This window comes from Anas platyrhynchos, chromosome Z (assembly GCF_047663525.1).
Source record: "Anas platyrhynchos isolate ZD024472 breed Pekin duck chromosome Z, IASCAAS_PekinDuck_T2T, whole genome shotgun sequence".
Taxonomy (NCBI): Eukaryota; Metazoa; Chordata; class Aves; order Anseriformes; family Anatidae; genus Anas; species Anas platyrhynchos.
Window position 1 is genome coordinate 24,325,260 of NC_092621.1, and position 25,932 is coordinate 24,351,191.

Sequence of the window (25,932 nt, forward strand, 5' to 3'; positions counted from 1 at the left end):
TCCAGGCCCTTCACCGGCTTCATAGCCCTCTCCAGGGCCTCAATGTCCTTCTTGTAGTGAGGGGCCCAAAGCTGAACACAGCACTCAAGGTGTGGCCTCACCAGAGCAGAGTACAGGGGAACAATCACCTCCCTGGTCCCGCTGGCTACACTATTCCTAATAAAAGCCAGGATGCCGTTGGCCTTCTTGGCCACCTGGGCACACTGCTGGCTCATGTTCAGTCGAGCATCAACCAACATCCCCAGGTCCTTTTCCTCTGCACAGGTTTCCAGCCACCCTGCCCCAGGCCTGTAGCGCTGCACGGGGTTGTTGTGGCCAAAGTGCAGGACCCGGCACTTAGCTATGTTGAACCTCATCCCATTGGCCTCTGCCCATTGACCCAACCTGTCCAGGTCCCTCTGCACAGTCTTTCTACCCTCCAACAGATGGACACTTCCCCCCAGCACGTTTTCATCTGCAAACTTACTGTGGATACACTCAGTTTCCTCACCCAAATCACCCTACTCAAAAGGGATCAGGCCCATGGCCAGCACGCTCTTGTATATTGTTGTTAAACAGCTAAGAAACATACCTAAGATGAATTGAACAAATTCTCTCCCCTTTCATTCAGTTCAGATTTACAGCACCCAGGACGATCACAGCTCCCACTGAAATCAGTGATTCAGACAGCAGTGGCGAAAGGCTGGGAATTTCAGCACATTTGGTCCACAGAAAGCAAAACAGTTCCTCAAACAAAAGACTGACATGCAACTCACTACTCTGTACAACACCATTTTGCAGGCAATAACCATTACTACACAGCTGTGTCCTCAAATGGAGCACTGCAATACAGCACTTAAGCCTGACAGGAAAAAAAGTGTGCTATCACATTTTGTTCAGTACTTCTAGCTCTGTTGGTCGATTTCATACAAAGCACAGAAGTATTATAAAAGTAATGATTAGACACCAGCAAACTTCTGTCTAACCTTACAGAAAAACGTGATTGATTTCTTTAAATTTGTATATTTAAATGAATGCTCAGACTAGTTTACTTGATAGCTGCATTCCATAAAGCATGCTGCCTGATCTGGATCCTTCAGCAGCATGTTACTGAACCCTCTCTTGTGGTGTCTTCATTAATAGCATGTAGAGGTGTGAGAATCTATCCTTTGCTTTAAGTTACACATGTGCTAGCAGAAGTGGCTAGCAGAAGAACAGTGGGGTTAAGAAAAGCTCATCCTCCACCCTAAGTAGAGCTGGCAGGCAGACAGCTCTTAAACCTTACAGAGAATTGCTTGTTTGGAAGGAACAAGATCTACAAGGATTTCAGATTTCATTTTTAAAGAAGAATCTCATCTTTTCTTTTCTCTCCTTGGAAAGGCAGACTTGAAAACAAACTGGTAAGATAGGACTGCCAAAGCTGGAAGGCACAAGCATCTGGTTTCAATTGATGCAGTGAGAGCAACAGCTTGGGCATGCCTGAGAGCACAAGTGCCACTGTGTGTACCCACCAGGTTGAACTCAGAACACTCAGCACAGACCAAAAATCTTCTCCCCCAGCTCTCCCCCCTTTCTTTTTTTTTTTTTTTTGTTTGTTTGTTTGAAGGGACCAATTCACCATCCTATGAGAATGGTAACAAGAAGTAAGCTACACATGGACACTGCTGCAAAACAATCTTTGGAGATGTGACCGAAAACATCAAGATTAGCTCTCAAAATAGGAGCTAAAATACATGTCAGGAAGGGACATGATAAAAATAAATTAGTGACACAAGAGAGCACAGAGCACAAAATAAAATACCCTTATTTCCCTTAATACTGCTGCCATGTTTCTCCAGCTTTCAGAAACCCTCCAGGATTCTTCTCCAGTCACAACTAACCATGATAACTGTACATACGTAAATAGAGCTCCACCACTGCTCAGCACGTTTCAAAATAATTATTGACCCATCGGTCATTTTGAGTGAAAGCCCGACCCCACTGCAATGATTTCGGGCTGACAAGCTTACAGATTTCCCAGGCTGAGAGCCGGCTCTTTCACTGCCAACTGCCCTGCCAAAGTGGGTTTCTTGATTTTGTTGAAAAAAAAAGTCATTTCGTTGAAAGAAAAAATCAATTCTGTTGAACTGTTTTTTAAACAACGATGACTAATTGTCTGAAATATTTCTAATCACGACGGATTTTTATGCAGGCTTTCAGAAATCACAGCCAAATTAACCTCTCTTGCAGCTCCGCTTCACCTGCCGAGCCAAGGGATAACATTACAATGCCAGCAGCTCGCTTGATGCGCGCTCTACAGCAGAGCAGGTGCTGACCTCGTACGCACACCACACAGCTGTACGAGGCACGGCTGTGTTTAGGCAGCCTCTTTTTCCCCGTGTAAGATGCACTCTCCAAGCTGGAGCTGCTGGGCGCGTTCCCATCGCCTCGCGGTTCACCCCTCGCTCAAAAGCCGGCACCTCGCAGCTGCGGAGCACACTTCGGGTGCTCGAGGCGGCTGCCGCGCACCCCTGCGCCCCCAGGTCCACCATTTCTGCCGATTTTCGAGGGGGCAGACGCCGGCTGATGGAGCAGCGAGGGACACCTGAATCCAGGCGGGGCGGAGGGGCAGAGGGAGGGGAGCTCGGCAGGCACTTTGCGCGCTCCCCTCCCCGAGCCAGCAGCAGGGAGGCTCAAACCCAGAGCCTCCTGTGAGCGAGGGGAGGCCAAATGAATAAAGAAAGGAGCTCTAGAGGCATGGATATAGAGACACGGAGGCTTACCTCGGGGGGCGGGCGGCGCGGCGCGGCCCGGGCACAGCTGCAGGGCGAGGGGCAGCAGCAGCAGGGCAGCGCCGCCATCCCACCCCATGGCGGCCAGGGCCGGGCCGGGCAAAGGAGGGGACGGGAAGGGAGAGGAGGGTAAAAGGCAGGGCAGGACGGCGAGCTGCTCCGCGCCGGGACCGCTGTTTAACGGGGAGGGGCGGCGGCGGGCTGCCCTGGGCCGAAGGGGGCGGGCGGGGGCCGGGCTCGGCCGCTGTGGGGCGGAGGGGGTCGGGGTCCGCCCGCAGGGGGCCGGCTGGGTACGGCCCCGGGGCCGGTGGGGGTCTCTGAGGAGCCCTCGAGTTGGGGCGATGACACCCCCCCAGGGTGTCATTGCTCCGCTGTGTCCCCTCCAGGAAACTCCAGCCTCTGCGCTGCTGACACTTCAAGAACCGAGGGAACAGGCAAGGCAGCCCCCTTGGGGGGGGCGACTCAGCCCCAAAGTTTGGGTTTGTTCGACGTCCCCATGAAACCAGCTGGCAGGCAAGCTGACCCCCTCTGCGCTTTCTGCCAGCAAAGCAGGAGGTGTCCCGAGGGACCGGGTGACGGCCAGGTGCTTCTGCACACAGTGAATGAACTAACAGCACGCAGCGAGCTTCCCGACCTGCTTGTGCACCCCTCCTCACCCCATGTGTCCCTGTGTGCCCCCCCACCCCACAGACAAACCTCTGCCACAGCAGAGGAAAGCCGTGAGGCCGTGGCTGCTCCCCTGCCAGCTTGCTGCCCGGCACACAGCGGGAATAGCCGGAGCTGTCGGATGCTATCTACATCACAAGAACAAGGGCAACAATGGGAGGAAAAATTTTATGTTAAGGAGCAAAGTAGGGTTGATTAGTGTTCAGCCACATCAGGTGGCGCGTACAGCTAACAAGCTCTGAAGAGCACAGCCCTCAGGGGGCTCATTGTGTGCGAGGCAAGACACAGCACGCTGCACAGGGAAGGGGCTGCCTGCATGGCTGCGCAGGGCACGGGCGTGGGCTCCTCTCCAACACACGCAGTGGGATTTTCAAACACCTTCAGCTGGCCTATATTCCACCTCCTCTTTAGTGGCCCTCACACGTGGCACATACCCCATGCCGTTGAACACACTGTGCTCCTTAGCCTATTCGTGTAAGCGCTGACCCTCTCCTTCAGTTGCCTGTTTTCTTTCTCTGCCTGTTGCAAGGCTGGAGAGTGCCTCCCCACGTAACCAGTGTGTCCCAGCACAATGTGCTCCCACGTCCTCACCCCACTGCTCTTACGTGTATGTCTCCACGCAGTAAGAAGCGCCTCGGTTTCACTCCCACCATCCCTGCCCATGTGGTGGAAGTGAGAGTATGATGTGGTGGTTTCAGCTGGCAGCAGCACAGCTGAGTGAGAAGAGAAAACAGAGCAGTGGGAGCAGAGCACTACAGAGCAGGAAGGAAGGAGTAGGGATAGAGGTAAAGACATGGAACAAAACAAAACAAAACAAAAAAAGTGGGGACTTACAGTGGCATGAGCTTCCTAGAAGGAAGTTTCAGTCCAGAACTTGTCCCTGAGCAAGAGGATGGAGACAGCACAGGATTTTTGGAGAGGCTAATACCTGGACCTAGAGCAGCAGGGATGTTGCTCTGCATTCTGTGAGCACGAAGGAGAAACCCTTAGTCACCAAAAAGCGTTCTTTGAAAACACAGGTTTACACACCTGACACATAAATGTCTTGAAGATCTGTAAAATCATCACAGCTGCATATTAAAGTATTCAGTGACAAGAGCTGACAGAAACAAAAAAAAAAAAAATGCTAAAAGGATGGTAAAGTTTTGCTTTCACCTATCTAAGGGAAGACTATCAATTATTTACAACCATTTACCCTATAATTTCTTTATCAAAATGTAGGAAATATTTTCTTGTACAGTTCCCTTCTCTGTCAAAAATATTTAATACATCATTTTAACTTGTTTTCCACTCCTGATTTAGTTACCGTAGGGTCTGTTGGACTGATACAAATCATCCCTATGGGAGGAAGATCTTGTTTGTAGCATTATATACTCATTAGTATTACATTAGTGAGAGCCAAATTCTGTTGTTGCTCTGCCTGCTTTCTGGTTGTGCTTATTCACCAAGAATACCCATTGAAGCAAAATGTGGCAATCAGAGCATACTGCACAATAAAACAAAGCAGGGTAAATTCACAATATCTTTGTTTAACTCCATGTTTAAATGAACCTAGACAGTACGTAAAAAGGTTGCTGCAATTTTTCAAGTTTTCATTTCTACGTTCAGTTTTATTACTAGAGCATGTTACAGACTGAAGGAGATTTTGTGTTCAAGCACAACCTTCTTTAAGGGATTTTCACAGAGTATAATATTTATCTGCTGTCTGGATGGGACAATTTGACCTTCTAACCATCATTTTCAATAATAACAATAGAATATTATCTATCACTTTTTTACTCTTCTGTAGAACAAACTCTACTGAAGAACAAACTTCAACTTAACTTATTGGATGTTAATATTTTGGACACAAAACAGGAAGTGGTTATTGGGCATTTTATTTTCAAGAAACTTTCACAGAGCTGGTAAACTTTTATGAGGAATTTTATTACAGGAATGTAAGACTGTCGTTTTTTATATAAGATCTGCAAGTAAGTAAACCTCTACTGTTAAAATATTTGTCCTGCTTATCTTATGTAAAATGATAAAATTCTAAATGTAGAGAATACAGAGAAGCTGCCAATGTGATACTTTTTGCTTTGCAAGTGTCCATAGCTTGTTCGAATTCTAAGTAATGAGGTAGAGGATGTAGGAAGGAATCTCTACTGCCTAATTCAGATGTCATATTTTGCTCCTAATAACCATCAAGAGACTCACTGCTTATGAAATTATATGGATGATTAAAAGTCAGGATACATGGGAAATTAAGATATAGAAATCCTAATGCAAGTGCAATTTCAGGAAAGTACAACTCTAAGCCACATCCTTCTATACTTATGTCAACACTTATGGGTTTGATTCTGCCACATTTTCATTAAAAGGGTGTGTAGAAGATGAGGTTTCAAAGTTTCAGAGGGTGTTTTGCTTTTTCAGAAACACAAATTGGAACCCCACTTTTTCAAGTCAAAGCATCCATCCACATACCTATTTACTTTTCATTTACACTAATAAGAATTCCACTCAGGCAACCAAGAGGAAAAAGCTCCTGGAAAGCTTCAGGATGGGGGAGGGAAGATGCAGATTGCCTTTTTTTTTTTTCCTGTCTTTGCTCAGGACTACAAAACAGTGCAGAGATGAACTAGGCCCTAAGGCAACACAAGGGAAGTTTACTCTCCTGTTAACCTCTAAGCATTCTTGCAACCTGCCTTAAGGAGAGACATAAGCTGGTTTAGCCTCCATAGAGAAATAGATGTTGGGGGTTGAGGCTGGTAAGAGCCAGTCTTGATTCCATAGCTTGCCTGCCTCAGCGAGATGACACCACGGTGAGCAGAGTACCTGGGAGGACTGACTGGGAGTTACCTGCTGCTGAAGGGAGGTGAAGAAAGGTATCTTTTAGAACCTGTACTTTAAGTATCTCTTTACAAGGGGAAATGTAAATTAGCCATTAGAAAACCAATCACTACTGTTAATATTCCCAATTATGTATTTTTCTGAGGAAAGAAAATGGGTATGTTTTTCTTCTCTCATGTTCCTCATAAACTGTAGTTGAACGATCTCAGATCCATGTGGTAGATTTTCTTCCTTGCACTTTCTGCCACAAACTTCACGGACATTTGAAACCACAGATTTATGAAACCACAGATTTATGAAAGGCAGGTCCTGCTTGACAAACCTGATCTCCTGCTATGACACAGTGACGTGCTTAGTGGATGAGGGAAAGGCTGTGGATGTGGTCTACCTTGACTTCAGTAAGGCTTTTGATACTGTTTCCCACAACATTCTCCTCAAGAAACTGGCTGCTCATGGCTTGGACTGGTGTACACTTTGTTGGCTTAAAAATTGGCTGGATAGCCGGGCCCAAAGAGTCGTGAATGGAGTCAAATCCAGCTGGAGGCCAGTCACTAGTGGCGTTCCCTAGGGCTCGGTACTGGGGCCGGTCCTCTTTAATATCTTCATCGATGATCTGGATGAGGGGATCCAGTGCACCCTCAGTAAGTTAGGTGTGTGTGTTGATGACACCAAGTTAGGTGCGGGTGTCGATCTGCTCGAGGGTAGGAAGGCTCTGCAGGAGGATCTGGATAGGCTGCACCGATGGGCTGAAGTCAACTGCATGAAGTTCAACAAGGCCAAGTGCCGGGTCCTGCACCTGGGGTGCAATAACCCCAAGCAGAGCTACAGGCTGGGAGGGGAATGGTTGGAAAGCTGCCTGGCAGAGAAGGACCTGGGAGTATTGGTTGACAGCCGGCTGAATATGAGCCAGCAGTGTGCTCAGGTGGCCAAGAAGGCCAACGGCATCCTGGCTTGTATCACAAACAGCATGGCCAGCAGGGAGAGGGAAGTGATTGTCCCCCTGTACTCGGCTCTGGTGAGGCTGCACCTCGAGTACTGTGTTCAGTGTTGGGCCCCTTGCTACAAGAACGACATCGAGGTGCTTGAGCGGGTCCAGAGAAGAGCTACAAAGTTGGTGAGGGGCCTTGAGAACAAGTCTTACGAGGAGGGCTGAGGGAGCTGGGCTTGTTTAGCCTGGAGAAGGGGAGGATCAGGGGTGACCTTATTGCTCTCTACAGGTACCTTAAAGGAGGCAGTAGCGAGGTGGGGGTTGGTCTGTTCTCCCGTGTACCTGGTGACAGGACGAGGGGGAACGGGCTAAAGTTGTGCCAGGGGTGTTTTAGGTTGGATATTAGGAAGAACTTCTTTACTGAGAGGGTTGTGAGGCATTGGAATGGGCTGCCCAGGGAGGTGGTGGAGTCACCATCCCTGGAGGTATTTAAAAGACGTTTAGATGTTGAACTTAGTGATATGGTTTAGTGGAGGACTTGTTAGCGTTAGGTCAGAGGTTGGACTCGATGATCTTGAGGTCTCTTCCAACCTAGACGATTCTGTGATTTGAGGAGACAGGGAGGAAGAAGCTTTGCCCTTGGTCTCCTCATCTCGTTATGAATGGTAGACCTGAGTACGGGTGGTCAGTGCAGTCTGTTTTTAAGGCACAGTGGTATTTTTCTTTGTGTGGGAAGGATGGAACCGTTTTACTTGGTGTAGTATTTTAACAGTAAATAGTGCTGTGGCATGTCTGCAAAAATGAAATGCAGACTTGGTATTTTTAAATGTCTGCAGTAAAAAAATACAGTGAGCAGGTTGTTATTGTAACTTGGTCAAGACTGGTACAGTATGGTCAAGGGTTCCTTATCTGTGAAGCCAAATTGCTGACGACTTTTCCTAACATTTGATGAAAAATCAACGTCCTCGTTCCCGTGGAAAGCCGTAACTTCGCCTCAACTAACCACCTGGGGTTTGGCGAGGCGGCAATTTCACAACCGCAATGTTCACGGGTGGCGCTCAGCAGGCAGGGAAACCTTCTGGGTTAAGACCGGAGGGAGCCCCCCAGGGCCAGCAGCAGCCCCTCCGTCCCCTCACGGCCTCCGCCCCCTTCCCTCTCCCCGCGTCGCGGCCATGCGAGGGCAGCAGCGGGGCGCTGCGCGCTGCCGGCCGAGAAGATGGCGGCTCCCATGGAGCTGAGCTGCTGGGGAGGCGACTGGGGGCTGCCGTCCCTGCACCCGGAGTCTCTGACCGTCATGGTAACGGCGGGGGGACGCCGCCCGCCACCACGGGAGGGCGGCGGGGAGGGAGGCGCGGCGCCGCGGGGCTTGCCGGCTGCTGCCGGGGAGGAGAAGGAGGAGGACGAGGAGGAGGACGAGGAGGAGGAGGAGAAGGAGGTGGTGGAGGCGCCCAGGGGCGCGCCCGCCCGATGTCGCCCCGAGGCCGGGCGCGGCCTGTGCGGGGCGAGGGTCCCGGCGGAGCGGGGGGCGGCGTGCCCCGGCCCGCAGCTCGCTGACACCAACAAAACTCGTGCCCTCGGTGCCAGTCCCGGCTGGAAGTTCCGGGAAAAAAAATCCTTAAAAACCTGCCGGTTCAAACCACAGCGGGCGCAGGTGGTGCCGGTGGACGTTGCCTGTTTAACCCAAGTGGTCGCAGTGCTCGTGTGTTACCGTGACCCGCTCTTCTAAAACGCTGTCGTACACTTTCCTTGCACATGCCGACTTCATTTTGTGTTTCTTTTCTGCAATCTGTTGCAGGCTTATGCTAAATTTTCTGGTGCTCCTCTGACAGTGAATACTATAAATAACTCTTGGAGAACTCCAAAAGGTACCTTGTTTGCATTTCTATTAGTCTAATCCTCATCACTATAAATGTGGGTTCTAATTTCAAAGTTTCCTTTTCTTAGTTTCCTTGGGTTTTGTGTCCATGAGCAGCCCCTTCCTATGCTATTCCTGTATCCATTATACGTTGATAAACAGCTTTTCAAGTGTGATGGTTTTTCAGGGGTAAAATAATGGAAGACATAAATAAAATGCCTTAAAGGGCACTTTATTAAAATGCGTATGGGTGAAGCAGAGGAGAATCAACAAAGCAGGAATGTCAGGCATTTTAAATAGAGGGTATAGTGAAAGCAGTTTGCATGTTTATGTGATAGTAACTAGGCTTGCATATGGAAGTAGCGTTCTTTAATTATACATAATTTAACAGGCTGGTACAGTTGGAAGTAGAATATCAGCCCCAAAGTGTAACTTACATTAGCTGGGGTGTTTAGTACTGTGCAGAGTTACAGAGGTTGAATCATAAAAGGTGAGTAACAACCTAGTTGCCAGACAGGTTGAAGATATGGTTGAAGGTGTCAGAGGATATGAAGCATGTTGCATGCCTCTACTCAATCCTTATCTGTTTGCTCAGCATTTAGGTTATTGTCATATACTCCAGAGAGGTAGAAATCACTGCAAGGCTAAAGTAGTCTGTCACTTTAACTTACTATGTCCTCAATTTAGGCACTACTACGTCCATGTAGAATTTGGCTCTCTGCCTCTTGGTATTTGATTTATTATGTTCTGCTAGCAGAGATTCAAAGAACAAGCTGGGTATACTTCTCAAAAGTTCTGTTGCTTTTTTCATAGTCGAGATACTTAAAATCCATATCAAGAAGCAAAAATAACAACAACAAAAAAACAACATCCAAATAATATGTGTCTTTTATTAATGAAATTTTAATAGTATTTTGCATCAAGGTCATCTTAGACTCATCATTGTTGTAGGTACTTCATGAGTGCCCTATAAGGTAGTTCCTGCTACAGAGATTTTTATAGTCTTTGATTCTTCAATCTAATGAGTAAAGGCAGAATAATATGCTTCTGGGAGAAGGGATTTATTTAGTTCTGGTCATTTGTGCACTATTAGCTTGGGCAGTGGTTGTAGCAAGGCTAGAGAAAACAGGTGGCTAAAAGTGGCTTGGAGACAAAGAGCAGGAGAAAAATAGGACTAGAAGGAAGGATAGGCCTAGAGAAAAACGAGTTGAGAGGGCATTTGGACTGGTTGGAATATTTTTCTTAAGATGGATATCTGAAATCTATACCAGTAGCCTGGTTCTCAAAGTGTCAAATAGCTAGTAGATGACATTGCCTTCAGTCTGGGCCCTTTTTATGTGTTGTTACTAACAAAGGCTACGTTATGCTAAACATGTTTGTGATCTTTGTGGAACTGAGTGACATATAACCTAGTTTATACATACATATTTGGAAGATCAGAGCGTGCTATGGAGAAAAGGAAAGCAGATGAAGTGACTTGTCACTTCCCAGCTATGTTATAATTATTACATATAAATTCAGTTGACTGCATCATTTGTGCCTTCTAGGAGATATACCAGTCCTGATATCAGAAGACATTGTTATTTCCCAGCCAGCAAAAATACTAAACTTCTTAAGGAAGCAGGTATGTTGATCTCAAAAGAATCTACATGATATATAGACTGATGCAGAATTCCAAAACCCTGGAACCCAGTTCTGACCCAGTGCTTTCCTGTTTTGCATACACACATGAGAATTGTGAAATGGTGGATCACAGATTGCTATTTGAAAGTTTATTAGTTTTGTGAGAGATATAAAAATAGGCTTGAGAAAACCCTTTGTTGAAAAGGACAACAAGCTGGCCTCAACTGAGCAGTTTCTCGCTGAGATTCATCATGCTCTTAATTATAATACATTAACATTGTTACAGCTTTGCAGACCTAGGAGATCACACTTAGGGAAGTATGGTTTTAACTGTTCAAATGAGTAAGCATTTCCCACTGCACAGTTTTGGTTTGTTTTTTTTGAGGGATAATACATAAGTGTTGTTTTTAATTTACGTAGTTTTTCTGTAGCTTGTTGCATAAAAATGTCTGCAAGCACTTCTTGATGCACATCATGTTATTGTGTAGTCAACTTTTGCCTGCCTTTTGCAGATCTCCTAATGTTTTATTCACAAAGAATAAAGCTATACAACATCATCTTTTCACAAAGTATAAAAAAGTCTTATAAAGCGTGGTATCATCATTTTATTTCTAAGATGGTCTTCCAGCCCACTATTCTGCCTTTACATCAGAAATTCAGTTCCTGCCTAGTCAAGAAGATTATCTGATGAATGGCATGTTAGTGAAACTTTAAAGCTTTTTGGGGAGAAAAATAGAATCTGAAAACTGAGCATTTGAGCTGGGTTTTCAGACAGTCGTTTTAAAATTCAGAAGTTTCATAGCCATTTGAATACCAAAGATTCCTTCATGTTGGGGAAAAAAATACCCTCTTTAACTCAAAGTATAACAGTAATGGGAATGCTTTTCAGATATCTAAAAATAAGGTAGATCAGTACTGACCTTTTACTGTTTCTAAATTAATGAAGTTCCCGAAAAAGCTACCAACCCTTTTAATACACATTAAAAGGATTCTGTGTCGGAATCAAGAGCTCAGGTAGCTGTAACTGCTTTAATTTAGCTGTGCACTTGGTGTCTTCAATTATTAGCATCCAATTTTTGACTTTATGGAATGGTAATTAAAAGATAGGAATGCTTTTGTTTTTTTTATATTTAACAAGTTAAGGGCCAGGTGCTTCCTCAAACATATAGATGGGGATTTGCCACCTGTTTTTTACAGCCCTGAGTACTGAAAAATTGCCTCTGTGTTACTGGGCAAATGCTTGGAAGGCAGTGGAAGTAGGCACAAGAGTTATTTTGGCAATGGGAGGGCCCAAAAATCAATGAATGGGACAGTTAAAATGGAAGTTGTGAGGGTACATAGCTATGTTTGATGTAGCTAGCCTGAAGAAGTAAAGGAAAAAAAATGCCTACCTGCATGTTTTTTGTCCAGAAAAATATTGTGGTATTTACTAACTTGCTAGCTGTTAAGTTTGAAGAAGTTTTGGGTTGTGTAGATTATCTTTCTGGAAAGTTCTGTGTAATACTACTTGTAATGTGTTTGTTTGTTTGTTTTTAAATTCATAGAAATACAATGCTGATTATGAATTGTCTGCAAAACAAGGAGCTGACACTCTGGCTTATATTGCACTACTTGAAGAGAAACTGCTTCCTGCTCTGGTAAATACTAGGAAATATTTCATAATTGCCAGAATGTTTAAAAGTGAATATTATAACAGGCGTCCAGTTGAGAGAAGTCTGTCAGCCATAGTCCTGGCTTGAATGTATTTGCATTATTAGTGCAGTTTTGAAAAGACTGCCTAGCAACTTTGGAAAAGGAAAAATGTGTGTGGGAGGTGTGAAGTAATAATAATGAATTTATGAAAGACATTTTAAAATGGCACCTCTGATGTGTTTTTTTCTTAGATATTTTTTGGGAAACAGTATCCTGAAAGCAGCCTGTTCTGGCCATTTTTTGTTTCACTTGATCCTTTTGAAAAAGTTTTGAGTAAGATGTGATATGTCTGATGTGGAGTGCACAATTGTGAAGGCTTTTTGAACTGTTCAGTGGGAACTTTTAAGAAATTTAAATACCCACCAGTAGTTCATTTTTCAGTTCAGTAAATAACACATGGCCACATGCCCTCACCAATTTAGTGTAAGTACATTGGAGCTATAAAAATCCTCAAACTTTGGGTCTGTTGAATGACTTGGACTTGAATTTGTATAGACAAAAATATTCTGACCAGGTAATACCGTAGGCTAGCTTCTTCAGCTATCCTTCAAGGCTGTCAAATTCGTCATAATATATTATCTTTTATTTTAAGATGTATATAAGAGAAGTCTAGTGTCCTTGCTTAAATTCCAGTGATATTCTTTCTTGTGTTGATGTAGCTGCACACATTTTGGGTTGAGGCTGAAAATTACTGCAGCGTAACAAAGCCATGGTTTGCCTCGAGGATTCCCTTCCCACTGAGTTTGTATCTGCCTGGAAAGATGTCCAGGGAAGCTCTTAACAGGATCTTGCTGACCAAGGGGGGACCTCCACTGTACAGTCTCTCTGAAGTGGAAGCACAGGTATGTGTTGCGTGGTATAGAATTCATAACTTGATGCTGTAAAAAGACTAGAAGTGAAATAAATAGTCTAGCACACTGCCAAATGGTGTGTGATGCTGTATGTACTTGCCTGTACTACAGCTAGGGCTCTTGGATGGTTTTGTGTCTCATCAGATATACAGGGATGCCAAGGAATGCCTAAATCTCCTGTCTAAGAGGTTGGGAACATCTCAGTTTTTCTTTGGAAATACGTGAGTATGCTTTCTTTTCTTTTTTTCTTTTTTTTTTTTTCTTCTGTTTTTTAATGGCTAATAAAACAGGTACCACACGATCCTTTGTACACTTAGACTTTTTTTTTTTAACCTGACAATGTTGAAAGGTGCTGCACAGTAGTTTCATGTTTGACACTCTACTTTTTCAGATAAGTGTGAATGAGTAAACAGGGCACAAATGAGATCTTTGGACTCAGTTAGTCCAGTGGCTCCCTTATCTGCATCTTTCCACGGAGCAGCAGATGCTGCCTACAGCTGCTCATGTGGGGTGCTTGATGAGTTAGTGTAGCACTAGAGAATTCTTTTCTAGCCACTAAATGTCACCTCCTGTGCCTTTACGTAGAAAAAATACTTGATGCCTGATGTGTTACCACTACTACCTCCTTGGGAAGAGGGTGTAGGTCTCGGAAAGCTGTTCTTCATATGTGCATGGAGCAGGAAGAAGATACTGCCAATAGCATAGCACCAAGAGACTGTAAGAGGAGCGATCTGTTCCCTTAGCTACTGAAGTTGGACCACTACATGAGAGAGGATCCTGTTCCAGTGGCATCCATCTTACTTGCTTGTTTGTGGTGGTGTTTTTTTTTTTATGTCAGAAACGTGTTTAAGAGTGGCTTGTTTTTCAGTGCATGACTGGATTTTAATACAGAAGCTACTGTTTCAGCTTGCCAGCACCTCACTAGTTCAAAGGTGCTGAAATCAGTAGATAATTTGTACAAAGCATTTATCAGACACGAAATGATGGAATGCCAGAGAAGTTGACCAAATTCTATCCTGAGTTGTTTGATATATGCAGAAAATGGTTATGTACTAGAGTTGTTAATGTCTCACCTCCGTCACATTGGTTTTGTGTTGTTGTTTTGTTTTGTCACTCTTTTCAGGCCTACGACCCTGGATGCCTTTGTATTTGGTTTTCTTGCACCAGTTTATAAAGTGTGCTTCCCCAGAGTACAATTACAAGAACATTTGAAACAGCTTCCCAACCTGTGTCGGTTCTGTGATGATATTTTAACTTGCTACTTTAGGTTAACTGTCTCAGGTAAGATATGTTTCTTTTCTGCTTTTTTTTGTGTATGGTCTGTTTGAATTAGAAATGGTGGTTTCTGCATGTAACTAAAGCAGAATTAGATTTTATATAATTTGTGCTGAAGCTTCTGTGAAGAAATGAGGTAGAATAACTTCCACAGTTGTGCAGAAAAGATTGAAAATCAAAAGCGAGTTTTAATAATCAGTTTTAGAGCCTGTCAAGCCTTGGTAAAATGCACTTGTATCTCTGCTATGGCTAATGCTTAGTGCTTTGGTTTCTCTGACACAAAACGGCTTTTCCACTTAAATTCTTCTTAGAAAGGATAAAAACACTGAATGAACTTTCTCTCCAATGTTTGTTTCTGTTTAAGGCTGTAAAAGCTTTTGTTAATGCCTTTTCACTCTTCATCTTTCTACCTTCACCCTCCAGGCCATTCTCCATCTGGACAGGATACCGCAGATGCTAATCTGCAGAAACTCACACAGCTTGTAAATAAGGAATCCAACTTGATTGAAAAGGTTACTTTTACTTCAGTCTCTAACCTTCCTGCTTCTTTGCGGGTGCTTGCTTACAGATACACTTGCAACTATACAATGGACATTTTAGTTTAATTTTCTTTTCTAATGAGTTACTTTGTGTAGAGATGTAGAAAGAAAATAACATAATTTTAAAGGAATAATTAATGAAGACTTGTACATAAAAGGTGTGTTTATTACAATCAATATTGTCTTGCAAGTGTGCATAAAAACGGTAGGAGTGTGTCTACCCGTGAGTGCACATACCATGCAAGGGGGAAAGCAAATCTATTATCAACAGTCAGAAATGGTCTTGCAAGACCTCAGCAAGAAAACTTCTGAGCAAAACTCAGAAACTGGTCTCGTTAAGACCTACACTCTTCACAGCTTAATCTCAGCTGAATGCTGTAGTGACTGATACACAGTCCTTCCTTCTGCTTGTTCTGTGTCTGGCTTTTATTTCTCTTTACTTTGTTTCCAAATCTGTTACTCAGCACCTGTCAACAGCTGTGCAACTCAGGTTAAAAATACTTCAGTCTCCATCAGTAAACTAATTCTATATAAAGCTCTTACTAGGATAGAAGGCACTTCTTTCTGAAAAAGATGGGAGTATCAGATAGATCAGTAATTATGTATGGCTTCTGTAGCATTAGGTATTGATTGTATCTCCATGCGGTATTGAAGTGTGGCTGTGGAAGTTTTAAAGAACGAGTAAAGTAGACATCTATCAGACATGATTTAGATAAAGCTGATTGTACCATGAGGAAGTGCAATGGACTAGACTGTCATTGAAGATCTCCCCTATGCTGTCTTCTGTGATTTTGTTTATTCTGTAGTAGCTACATGCCATTTTTCTTTTGATACATCAGTACACATAGGGCATTAGAGTGATATCCTGTAAAAATGTAAAGTCTTCATATTCAGAGACAAAATTTAACCTGTCTTTGGAAAGGTCTTATCACAGTCTCTTTTGTAAATGCTTTTTGAAATCCTGAGCTAATCTAAACTCGTTCAACACCTACAGAGCATTTCTAATTTGAAAAAAAGATTTGTTCCTTTAAGGTGCTGATCATGCAAAAGTATCCATTGATGTTAGCAATTTGACTTCTGATCTGCTTTCTAGCAGGGTTTGGCTATTGAACAAAATTGAAACTTTGACCTCTTAGAAGAAGGTAACAATGTTGTTTTCTGTGGTAATCTTGATGAAATGCTTCAAACAGAAGCATTCCCATTTGACCTGGGTTTATTGTGCCATATGCTAATGGCATGAATAGCAAACAAAACAAAAGCAGATATTTGGGAGTAGAAAGGAACCAAGACATCTGTTTTGGCTAGGGCTGAAATAACAAGGTGAAAAACCAGCAAACCAAACCAACCAACCAACCAAAGAAAAAAAAAACCAACAAGCCAACAAACCAGTGTACTTCTTAATAGGAGTCCTGACAAATAGACTAATCGTATAATTTGTATTCTACTGTTTGCCAGATCCGGCTCTCCTTATTTCTCTGCAGATGGATGACAACCTTCGTAAGAGTCCACAGCACCCCCCTCGAAAGCTAACAACACTGAAGCTTGCTGCAGGTGGAGAAGAAAGTCCATTGAATCGTTTGTCACCTTGACAGCTCTTGGTGCCCATGCACATGTGTTTGCCTTCAACTCTTCTGAACTTCACAGTAATTTTTTCACATGAATGTGTTTTTGCACGGGAGGAATCTGCTCATGGGTACAAGTAGGGAAGAAATACAGCTTTGCAGTGTACTGTCTACCTGTTATTTTAAGAAAATTAGTAGTTCAGGCTGACCACACACTAAGATGAGGTTAAACTAAAGTATTAAACACGGGGCTTATTCCTGCACATGTTAAAGTCATTTTGTACAGCAGATTTTTGCCTTTAGCCTAGCAGAAATGCTAACCAAAAGTTAAAATCCTCTTTTTATGGAATTCCAATATGTTTATGGATTGTTCACTTTTGTTTTAGTGTATGGCTTTTGATATTATTGTAATCATGTTACTGTGTATGAGTGAATGTAGTTTTGTGTCTTCCTAAAAATTACAAAGTCCAGTTGTAAAATTGGTGGAAAGACTGCAAGAGAAGGATGTGTTGCTGTTCTCAGCAGATGAGAAATGAAAAGCAACAAGAGGAAGTTAAATATTTTTTTATTGTATTTTCATGAACGCTCTTGTTTCTTGTGTTTTAAGGGTGTTTGCATTTTTGAAAGCTTGTCAAGTTGTGCTTAGAGGGGAAATGTTGAGAAGTGTGTGTGCCATGGGGATTACAGTAAGGCACAATATGAACGTTTCACAGATGCCTGGTATTAGTCCTGTGTGAAACAGGCTTAACCTGTGTGCATGATAATACCACAGGCTACAAAACCTTAAGTCAAAGTTGCAGTGGACTGGTAGTGAGATGGAAAAGTTTGATTTGGGTGAGAGACTTGACTGGGAAATACAGTGTGGCTCTGCACTGAAATTAACTAATCATGAGTTTGTAAAAAAGTTGATGTAGGCTTTTTAATTTGTTACAGATGCCTCTAATCAATTTTGTCTTACTTTTTATAAGCACTACAGTTCACTGAAAAGCTAAAATATATGACATCTAAATTTTTATGTTTTGGCAGTCTAGTTCAAAGTTCTTTTGTTGCTACAAAATGTAATACACTGCAGCACATATTTCTTCTGTTTAATTGAGGGACTTATGTCTCATTACAATTCCTCTTGGTAGAAGCCTTGCCTGTTCTAGGGACCTAAGCAATTCCATCACAAGAGATCTGCTGTAATTCTTGATGGTAATGTACTGGTAGGTGCTCCATGAGTGGTGTAAACAGAATTAGTCAAGGGGATTTACCACAATGGCAGCACTTAGGGCACAGAATTCTGATGATTGTATGTGTAGGATGACTTCTCCGTTGTGTTTTTTTTTTTTTTTTTTTTCCTAGCAAAATCAAGGTAGTCTTTCAGCATCACTTCATTACTAGACACATTTCAGATACAAAGGTAAATTATTTACTGTTTATACAGACAAGACTGTAGATCGTGTACATACTGTACTTTCAGACTATTTAAGGAATGTAATAATCTTATCATTAGCATTTCCTAATTACACCTAAAATGTTGGGTGTCTAATAAGCACTTTAAAGTTCAAGCTTTTGCTCTTACTAGAATACTTGTTTTTGATTTTGAAATGAATCTATTTCAGACTCATTATAATTGAATAAACTGGCTATCTAGTAAGTGTAAAGGTAAGTCAAATGTTTAAAATTTGTACTGCCTGTATCTTGACAAGGTTTAAATGAGATCAATCACACTGCTTTTAGAATCTTTTATTTATGAACACAGCTATGGATAACATTCCTTAGTTTGTTGCTTTTGTGAATATGTACACTCAGTCTTTGAAATCTCTTTGTAAAAAGGTCATTGTTCCAAGATTAAAATTTTAGACTTTTATTGGAGTTTTGGTAGTGACTTTTATGCAGATTCTCAGGTATGAGTTTTTTTTTAATATTTTTTTTTCCTCGTGTAAAGTTTTATCTTGTCCATAAAAAACTAAGCCAAAACAACAACAACAAAGTGCTGACTGTTCAACAAGAAGTTGGAGCATAGAATCATTGAAGTTGGAAAAGACCTCCAAGATCAAGTCCAACTGTGACCCTACTGCCATTTTCACCCGCTAAACCATGCCCCTAAGCACCACATCCAGCCTTTCCTTGAAGCCCCCCAGTGACAGTGATGCCACCACTTCCTTGGGCAAACATTTTAGTGTATCCAAAATGTCCGATTTAAATTTTAGTTACAATTCTTCAATACCACCCCTTTCTTTTCCAACACAATTGCTTTTGTGGCAGTATGGTGAAGCACAGGTTTTCTAATCTTACTGAACGTGACCCTTTGCTGGTGTGACAGCAAGATCTGCTTGGCAGCTTCAGTCACTGGATGGGATAGGACAACGGGGCTAGAGCAAGCATTGCTTGCAGTGGTATACACAACTCCAGACAACCCATGTGATTGCACAGCCACGTGCTTCCTTCCTTTTTTAATTTTCATCTGAGTTCAATTCAAAATCAAACTCCTTTATGCGGAAAGTGTCGTTTCTAGCCTGACAACTCAAATTTGCACAGTAGTTTACTGCTGTATTTGTGTGCCTGAGTTTTTGAACCTGGGCAGTTACAAGTCCAGAGTGGGATCAGTTTGAGTAAAGGTAGCTATCTGCATCCAAAGCAAGCTAAAGCTCCTTCTCTGGCTAGTGGAGAAAGGTGGAGTTTAGGTGTGATTCATCTCCTTACAGTAGCTACTTAAAATAGCTAAGTTAATTCAGTCCTGAAAGTGTGCATCTCTACTGCATGTAAAGGAAGCCTTAGCTTCCAACTTCAGAGGCAGATTGCTACAAAACTGGGTGGAAACTGGCTGCAGTGATTGATTGGCTTTTCTTCTACTGCTTGAGGCTGCAGATGGTCTGCAAGCATAAGCAGCCAGCCCTTCTGGCCGTGCTGCAGCAGTGGGGTCACAAAACCTCATAGTGATCTGCTTCGTGTGCAGAACAGCTGCTGGTACGTACTGCAGCTCTGCACTCTCTGAATAATGTGGGGATGTTTTTGTGCATGTACCACAACATGTAAATGCAGGAAATACCTCCGTGTTTCTGCTGTATTGCTGCTGTCACAGCAGCTGGTAGGCTTCTTCCACCCTCCTTGAAGGTGCAGGCTGGCAACAGGTTATTACCTCTAGAGCAACTCATCCAGCCTGCTGCACTTTCTCTCATGGAGGAGGCTGCCAATTTTAAGTGGGATGAACCGCTCTGGCAGGTTGCAAATTTAACACCCCCTACTCGCAGGCAATTTTGTACTGAAAGCTTATGTGTAGATGTTGTCAGGGCTATTCTGTGAGCTGGTTGCAGGAATATGCATATGCCTGAAGAAGTAAGATAAAAAATGCTATGAATGAATTGCTACAAATAAGATCTTTTTATTGTTTCCAAGATAGCTCTAAAAGTCTTTTTTTTTTTCCTCCTCTCAGAATATCGTTGGGGTACATTAATCTACTTCATACACTTAAATACTGGTAAAGTCATATCACTCTTGCTAATATAACATAGCACTGCATTAAGAAAAACACCCAATTGTATTTAATTCCTGGCTAAAACTGTTTCTGGACTTGCTTGAGTAGGTTTCCTCTCTTGCTTGAGATTATTCTTGGCATTGCAGTAGGAATCATTCATAGTGCCTTTTTTTTCTTCTTTTTTCTTTTAAGTACAGAAATATAAACCATCTTTTTACACCAGTGTGACAAACTATGGTAGCTGAAATCTGTCTGGTCTGTGCTGTTGGCAGCAAGTTGTCCAGTCCTTCACGTAAAGACCACGCTGATTAACAAGATATTGAATTAAAAAAAAAGTGCTTGTTTTAGCTTGCAGTTTCAGAAATCATTTTAGTCTGTTGTTAGTGATTATCCTGATTCAGGAAAATATCCCCTAACCTCTCTTGGTGCTAACCAGTGCCTACGAGGTAATGAATTTCAATGCACTTGCACCGATACCACTGCAGGGTCAGGCTGTTCAGCACCACAGGTGGTACTGAAGAGTTCCCCCAGACGGCTGGGCTGGTCAAATACCAGAGCACACAGCCCAGAGCTTTCCACTCAGCATCGGGGCACTGTTCTTGTCCAGCCCTCACTGTGCCAGTGGAAACACTTCCACTCTGCTTGCTGCAGGTGTTTTGGCTGTCATGAATGCACCAGTCCCTGTTGTTAGGAGCTGCTGGGAGCGTGCCTGCTGAGTAGCAGCTTTAAGCAGCTGCATCTCACTGAGCATTTCTCCCCTGAAGCAGGTGAGGGAGCACCTCTGTACAACTTGGCCTGTTGGGGACTGCAAGAAGTGGCTGAGCATAAGATGACATTGTGACCATAAAGGTCAGCCTCAATAGCCACTAGTGGCCAAAGTGGTCAGGGAAGTCCCAGGTCTTTCTTTATGTTTTGAAGGATACACAGAGAAATTACTTATAATGTGGTACGCTGGTCTGGCCCAGTGCAAGACTGAATGAGCTAGGTTTACTGTGAATTTCTTTAAAAGCTGAGCTGAGAGCATGCATTGATGATGGAACAACTTTAAGTCCACAGCAAACAAGATCTAGCAGTAAATATGCTTATGGCATGAGGCTGATCTGCAGCTCTAAGCTCCCTTTTCCTCATTCCCTCTCACTAAAACCACATGCTTTTTTTGCATCATGAATGTCAATGTTCAGAATTTTTACAGTGCCAAAGTGCTGTATATGGGTCTGTTGGTAATGTAATCAGTTATCAAAATACAGAATGTTCTGTTCCTTCACTTAAAGCAAGAGTGCGGAGAAATTGCATGCATTGGGTATGGGCTCATTAAGTGCCTACAGCCCTTTTGTAGGCATCCGGTGTTCAGCTCAGCTCTGCCAAGCCGTTTTGATAAGGCAGCCTGCCAATCCACACAAACACCTTATGGGTTTTGTTTCCAGGAGTGTAGAGGTGAGCGAGGGAAGGAGGGAGGGAGGGAGGGAGTGTGCGCACAAGTCTGCGGAGCTACGACTCACACAAGGCAACCTTCGAGTGAGGGAAATGGAAGTCCAGCTTCCCTTGTATTTTTGCCACAATGGGTGATCATTTGTCAGTTACTGCCAGCTGATTTAGCTGTTGGAACAGTGAAAGTTGTGCAAGTAATAATAATAGTCATGCTGGGAACTGCCCTTTGCTATGTGAGGAACAGGCTGTTTTTTTTCTGTGCTGTGCTGCCAACAGCATCCCCCTGCCTGCCCTCTTACCTTTGATGCATCACTCTGTATCGACTTCCACATAGCTGCTGTTGCCTACCCATGTTCTTACAGGGTTTTTGGCACTTGCAAATTCCTGCAATAAGTAATTATTTCAAACAAACATGGCTGATTTTCCTATGCCCTTTAGTTGTTTTTATTTTAAATCCCAAGTAAGGCTTCTTCCCCAAACTTTTTCCACTCATGCAGTCAGTCATTTCTGCTTATATTTACCTTTAAATGCCATAGCAATAAAGAGTCTGATACTAGAGGGTAAGACTTCATGTTTTCATGTGGGATCCAGCTGTGGGGTGTCTTAGTGTCACAAAAAAAAAAAAAAGAAAAAAAAAGTTTTTCTTCTCACTGTTAAAAAACAAAATCAGTATTTGGTAAAACTGGGCTGCACATGTTCAGGTCAGCATTTCCCAGCAAGTTTTGCATTTACTTGTGGTCGCAGCGAGAGGCATCCTCAGAAACTCCTCCAGCAGCATGTTCCTCCACTCAGCAGCAGCCCTGGAGAGGGCAAGGGCTGCAGCACCCCCAAGGCCAGCAACTCTTGTTCTGCTGAAACTGTTTCTAGGAAAAGCAAATGTTTGGACCTTCTATACTCTTCAGAAAAAAATTCATTGTTTCAGGCAGGAAAGGTTGCTTGTACCCAGATAGGAACTTGGAGAAGGGGAAGGGAATTGGTGGATAAGGGACAGGTTCAAATTTGCCTGGAATAGCTGCTGCGCTGTGATTACGTGGGAGAGGGATTCCGACTCTGCCCTGAACTAAGGAAAGTGAGAACTCATCCAGGCTGCTCCACAGCTCTAAGCAAGCATACCAAGCCTGTGGATTAGTAGCTTTTTGGCAGTGGGCAGTGATACCTTATTTTTCTCAAAAATTCTCGAAAGGTCCTGTTACTTCAGTGCAGCATATGAAAACTCAGAAATATCCCAGACATTTGTAGGGTAAAAAAACAAAACAAAACAAACCAGTTTCTTATCTATTCTGTCTGCTTCCCTAGTGGCTCACAAGGGTTATTCTATTTATCTGGTCTGCTTATTTTAGCTGAGACAGGTAGCTGTCTTCACGGAAGAAAGACTGTGTTAAAGTGGTGTGGCACCCCATAGAGAGAACATAGCAACAGCATGACATGCTCAAAAGGACTGAAGCAGTCAGGATAATCACTTTTTTCCCTGAAGAATATCTTGTAGGCAGCATGGTGCCTGCTAGATACCACCTCCAGTGATGGGCAGGCCTCGCGTACAGTCTCCAAGGGTTCTGTGGTGTTTGCAGCTCTGTGCAATAGATGTCAAATGCCACCAAAGACCCCAGGGAGAACGAGGGTCACTGGATTTACAGTCCCCTAGTGAAAGACAGTGGGAAGAGTAGGTCATGACCACCATTTCTCCTGATGCTACCTGCTCAGCTTTCTCTCTGATCAGCCTTAGATCATGCTTAAGTAAACTCAAGCCAGTTTGATGTAGAAGCTCCCTGACTTAGAGTGACGTGTCCTGATGCTGGCATTTAGCCCCCTTTTGCTCTCCTGAGGTCTCACCAGGCTGAGAAAGACAACGCAGGGTTGCAGGCTGTCCATGTGACTGGTTGCTGGCTTGGGAAGATGTAATGCATGTAAAGCAGATGTTCCCATGACTGCTTTTACAGCTTTTGCCCCAGAATTTAATGGCCAGCTGGCAGTAGGGCAGAAGGCAAATACAGATGTCCTTTCCTTTTCTCTGGGCATCAGGAATTCACCCATAGCTATGACAGGCACCATCTCTAAATCAAGCCTGATGCAGAGCTTACAAGAGAGAAGCTGGGATGTCAGTGACAGAAAAGTGAGAGTGCAACCTACAACCTGCGTAGTTCATAAAGGAAACTATTTGAGAAGAATCCACAGCAATTTCAGGAACTTTTGTTTAATGGTCAGTGTAGATGTTGTAAATAATATTTGCCCAGTGTGTTTTCCCTTTTACCAAGATGGTGACAGCCTTCAGCTCTGGTTCTTGTCAGTGCTTTGTGTGGCTGGGTTTCTGAGTGGGCCAGATTCCTGGAAGGAGGCTGCTGAAGGCCAGGTGACTCATTTGATTGCAGAAGAGGTGGGTGTTCCTGAGAAATGAGAGGGGCTAGTTTCCAGGGCTGTGTTAAAGCACACACTGAGTTTCTGAAGCAATTTGTAGCCTGGAATACCTTTGCAGAATATGAGTATGGTGTTTTATCTGGCAGAGTAGAGGAAGATTTCCTTACCTCCTTCACAGTAAGGGCATGCATTTGCAGCAAAGTCCTGCCCACGTCTGTGTACGACTGTGTTTTCCACACTCAGATTTCTAACTCACAGTTCTGGCACCCCAAATTCTTGCATGCCTGTTGGTTTCTCATGCCTGGCAAAGACAGACATAAGTGAAAAATCAATATTGAAAGGTGCTTTGTTCACCACTTGAGTAAGAAAATTGTCCACTGACACAAAGGGAAGCGTCTTATTTCCTGTATCACAAAATGTACACTTGGAGAAAGAAACAATACATGCCAGAATGACATCTGCTCTCTAAATTGTCAAGCTATATAAAAGGTTTTTGACAGCCTTAGAGCCTACATTGTTTCACTGCATCTGCTGCTCTGTTAAAGTATTATTGAAATTGCGTATTGCCACAAGGGGAAGGGTACAGAATAAAAGCAGACCACATTTCTTCCAAAGACCGTTGGAATGAAATAAAAGAGGCTACACTCCTGGAGGTTACCTACAGGATACAAACCACCTGATTTTCATTGATCGAGCAGCAGCTAGTCCTTAACAATATCAATATCCTTTGAATTCTGTTTCAGTCAGATCACTGTAGTCTGTGATTTTAATAACTTCCTTGTATTTTCAGCTTTAGTAACACTTACTTCAGTTGTAGGTTTACCAGATGTCTCCCTTGGGCTTGGTTTGAGATAATTCCCACAAAAATTAAGGTAATTCAGCATATGAAGGTGGTATAGCCTTTAAAGAATTGATGTACATTCATTTAAAAGATTTGCCTGCTTGCTTTTTCCAATCACAGCTGACCACATATATTAACTTGTCCCCAGTTTCTCCCCTCCCATGTTTTTACAAAACTAGGTTTTTTTTTTTTTCCTCATGCACTTTGAAGAACCCTCCAGTGCTGTCACAGGTCAAAGCATCAGACTTCAAATAAACAGGATAGTTTGACATGAGATAAGCAGTTGCAGCGTGTTTGCTCCTCTGCTCCGCTTCCTTTGTTGGGACCTTCCCAGTTTGTCAGTAGGTGAATTCTGCAACTTACTGGGGACTTGGGGTACATCATGGGAAAGTAGCCGCACTTTTGGGAGGTCACTGCCTTTCAGAAGAGAATCAGGAGTGTTCCTAGGCTCTCCTTTGTCACACAGATGAGGCTATGGTGAGCTAAATACTGTTTTTGCAAAGAAATGGATGCACTACATTTGTTTAACTCTCAGAATAAAATGTGAGTTCTGACATCAGGCAAAAGCCTTGAGGAAAGCTTTTTTTTGAAAGGGACAATATTATTGCTGGCAGCTGCAGCTTATAGTATCACCCTTACAAAACAATACGCATTTAGGACTTTCTACATTACTCCTCATTGTGTTTCAACACTTCCTCACTAATTCTCTTGTACACTGAAAGAAGACAAAGAATAGTCTTATGTTTGTAAGCCTTAATTTTGTCTATCTGAGCCACAGAAGCTATCAGCTGGGTACTGTGACAAGGTTTTCCAAAGGTTGGCTTCTCTATCAACCAGCCTGATGTGCACCTCTGGAGACTGACTGCCACGATGCCCTTGGAGGGCCTAGCTGCTGATGGGATCACTTTACTCCTCTCTGAACTGTACCCAGCAATGATGAAAGCCAGTAAGTTGTTTTAAAGAGCACAGTATTGCTCCACAGAAGTTACCAAGCAAGAGCTGGAGAAGGCTACTGTATTGGAAGCATGGTCACACTGGAAGTATTCAATCAGCCAGCAGTATGTCTGTAAACACGAGAAAAGGATCCTGCACAAAGAACTATTCATCACTTAGAGTCAGAATAGATTTTAATGCCACTGCCTGCCTTTTCTGAGATATTCCAGGAACCTTGTAATAGCTGTATCCTTTTTCAAACACCTCAGCACAAGACAAAGTTACTTGGAGTATTAGAAAGGAGAGTTGAAATTTTGGTTGATTCCTCAAAAGAGCTATCAGGTATAT

At 43.2% G+C, this 25,932-nt stretch overlaps 2 protein-coding genes across 8 annotated transcripts in view; one reads left to right on the forward strand and one right to left on the reverse strand.

Annotated features, from left to right (window-relative positions):
- Positions 1–2,969, reverse strand: part of THBS4 (thrombospondin 4) — a 38,882-nt gene extending 35,913 nt beyond the window's left edge. For all 3 annotated transcript variants that reach the window (XM_027446801.3, XM_038171072.2, XM_038171071.2), the window contains exon 1: positions 2,742–2,969. In XM_027446801.3, coding sequence (XP_027302602.3) covers positions 2,742–2,829 — 88 coding nt within the window. In that variant the 5' untranslated portion in view covers positions 2,830–2,969. The remainder of the gene's footprint in view (positions 1–2,741) is intronic.
- Positions 2,970–8,199: 5,230 nt separating this feature from the next.
- On the forward strand, positions 8,200–18,422 carry MTX3 (metaxin 3). Of its 5 annotated transcripts, none has more exons than XM_038170986.2 (9): positions 8,313–8,470; positions 8,969–9,038; positions 10,576–10,652; positions 12,196–12,288; positions 13,003–13,185; positions 13,339–13,415; positions 14,318–14,475; positions 14,893–14,981; positions 16,464–18,422. In XM_038170986.2, the coding sequence occupies exons 1-9, from the start codon at positions 8,390–8,392 to the stop codon at positions 16,536–16,538; spliced, it is 903 nt and encodes a 300-aa protein (XP_038026914.1). In that variant the 5' UTR covers positions 8,313–8,389; the 3' UTR covers positions 16,539–18,422. The 5 variants fall into 5 exon arrangements, with proteins under 5 accessions (XP_038026917.2, XP_038026914.1, XP_027302403.2 ...); XM_027446602.3 differs by having other exon boundaries at positions 16,490–18,422; XM_038170989.2 differs by lacking the exon at positions 8,969–9,038 and having other exon boundaries at positions 8,200–8,470; positions 16,490–18,422.
- Positions 18,423–25,932: the final 7,510 nt, after the last annotated feature.

What these genes read in the sequence shown, in the direction of transcription:
- MTX3 (XM_038170989.2), top strand. Translation starts at nt 8,215, where the DNA reads ATGTTCACGGGTGGCGCTCAGCAGGCAGGGAAACCTTCTGGGTTAAGA. An exon ending in AGAAACTGCTTCCTGCTCTG is followed by an intron (nt 12,289 to 13,002) that starts GTAAATACTAGG and finishes GTGTTGATGTAG; the next exon opens with CTGCACACATTTTGGGTTGA. An exon ending in CAGTTTTTCTTTGGAAATAC is followed by an intron (nt 13,416 to 14,317) that starts GTGAGTATGCTT and finishes CACTCTTTTCAG; the next exon opens with GCCTACGACCCTGGATGCCT.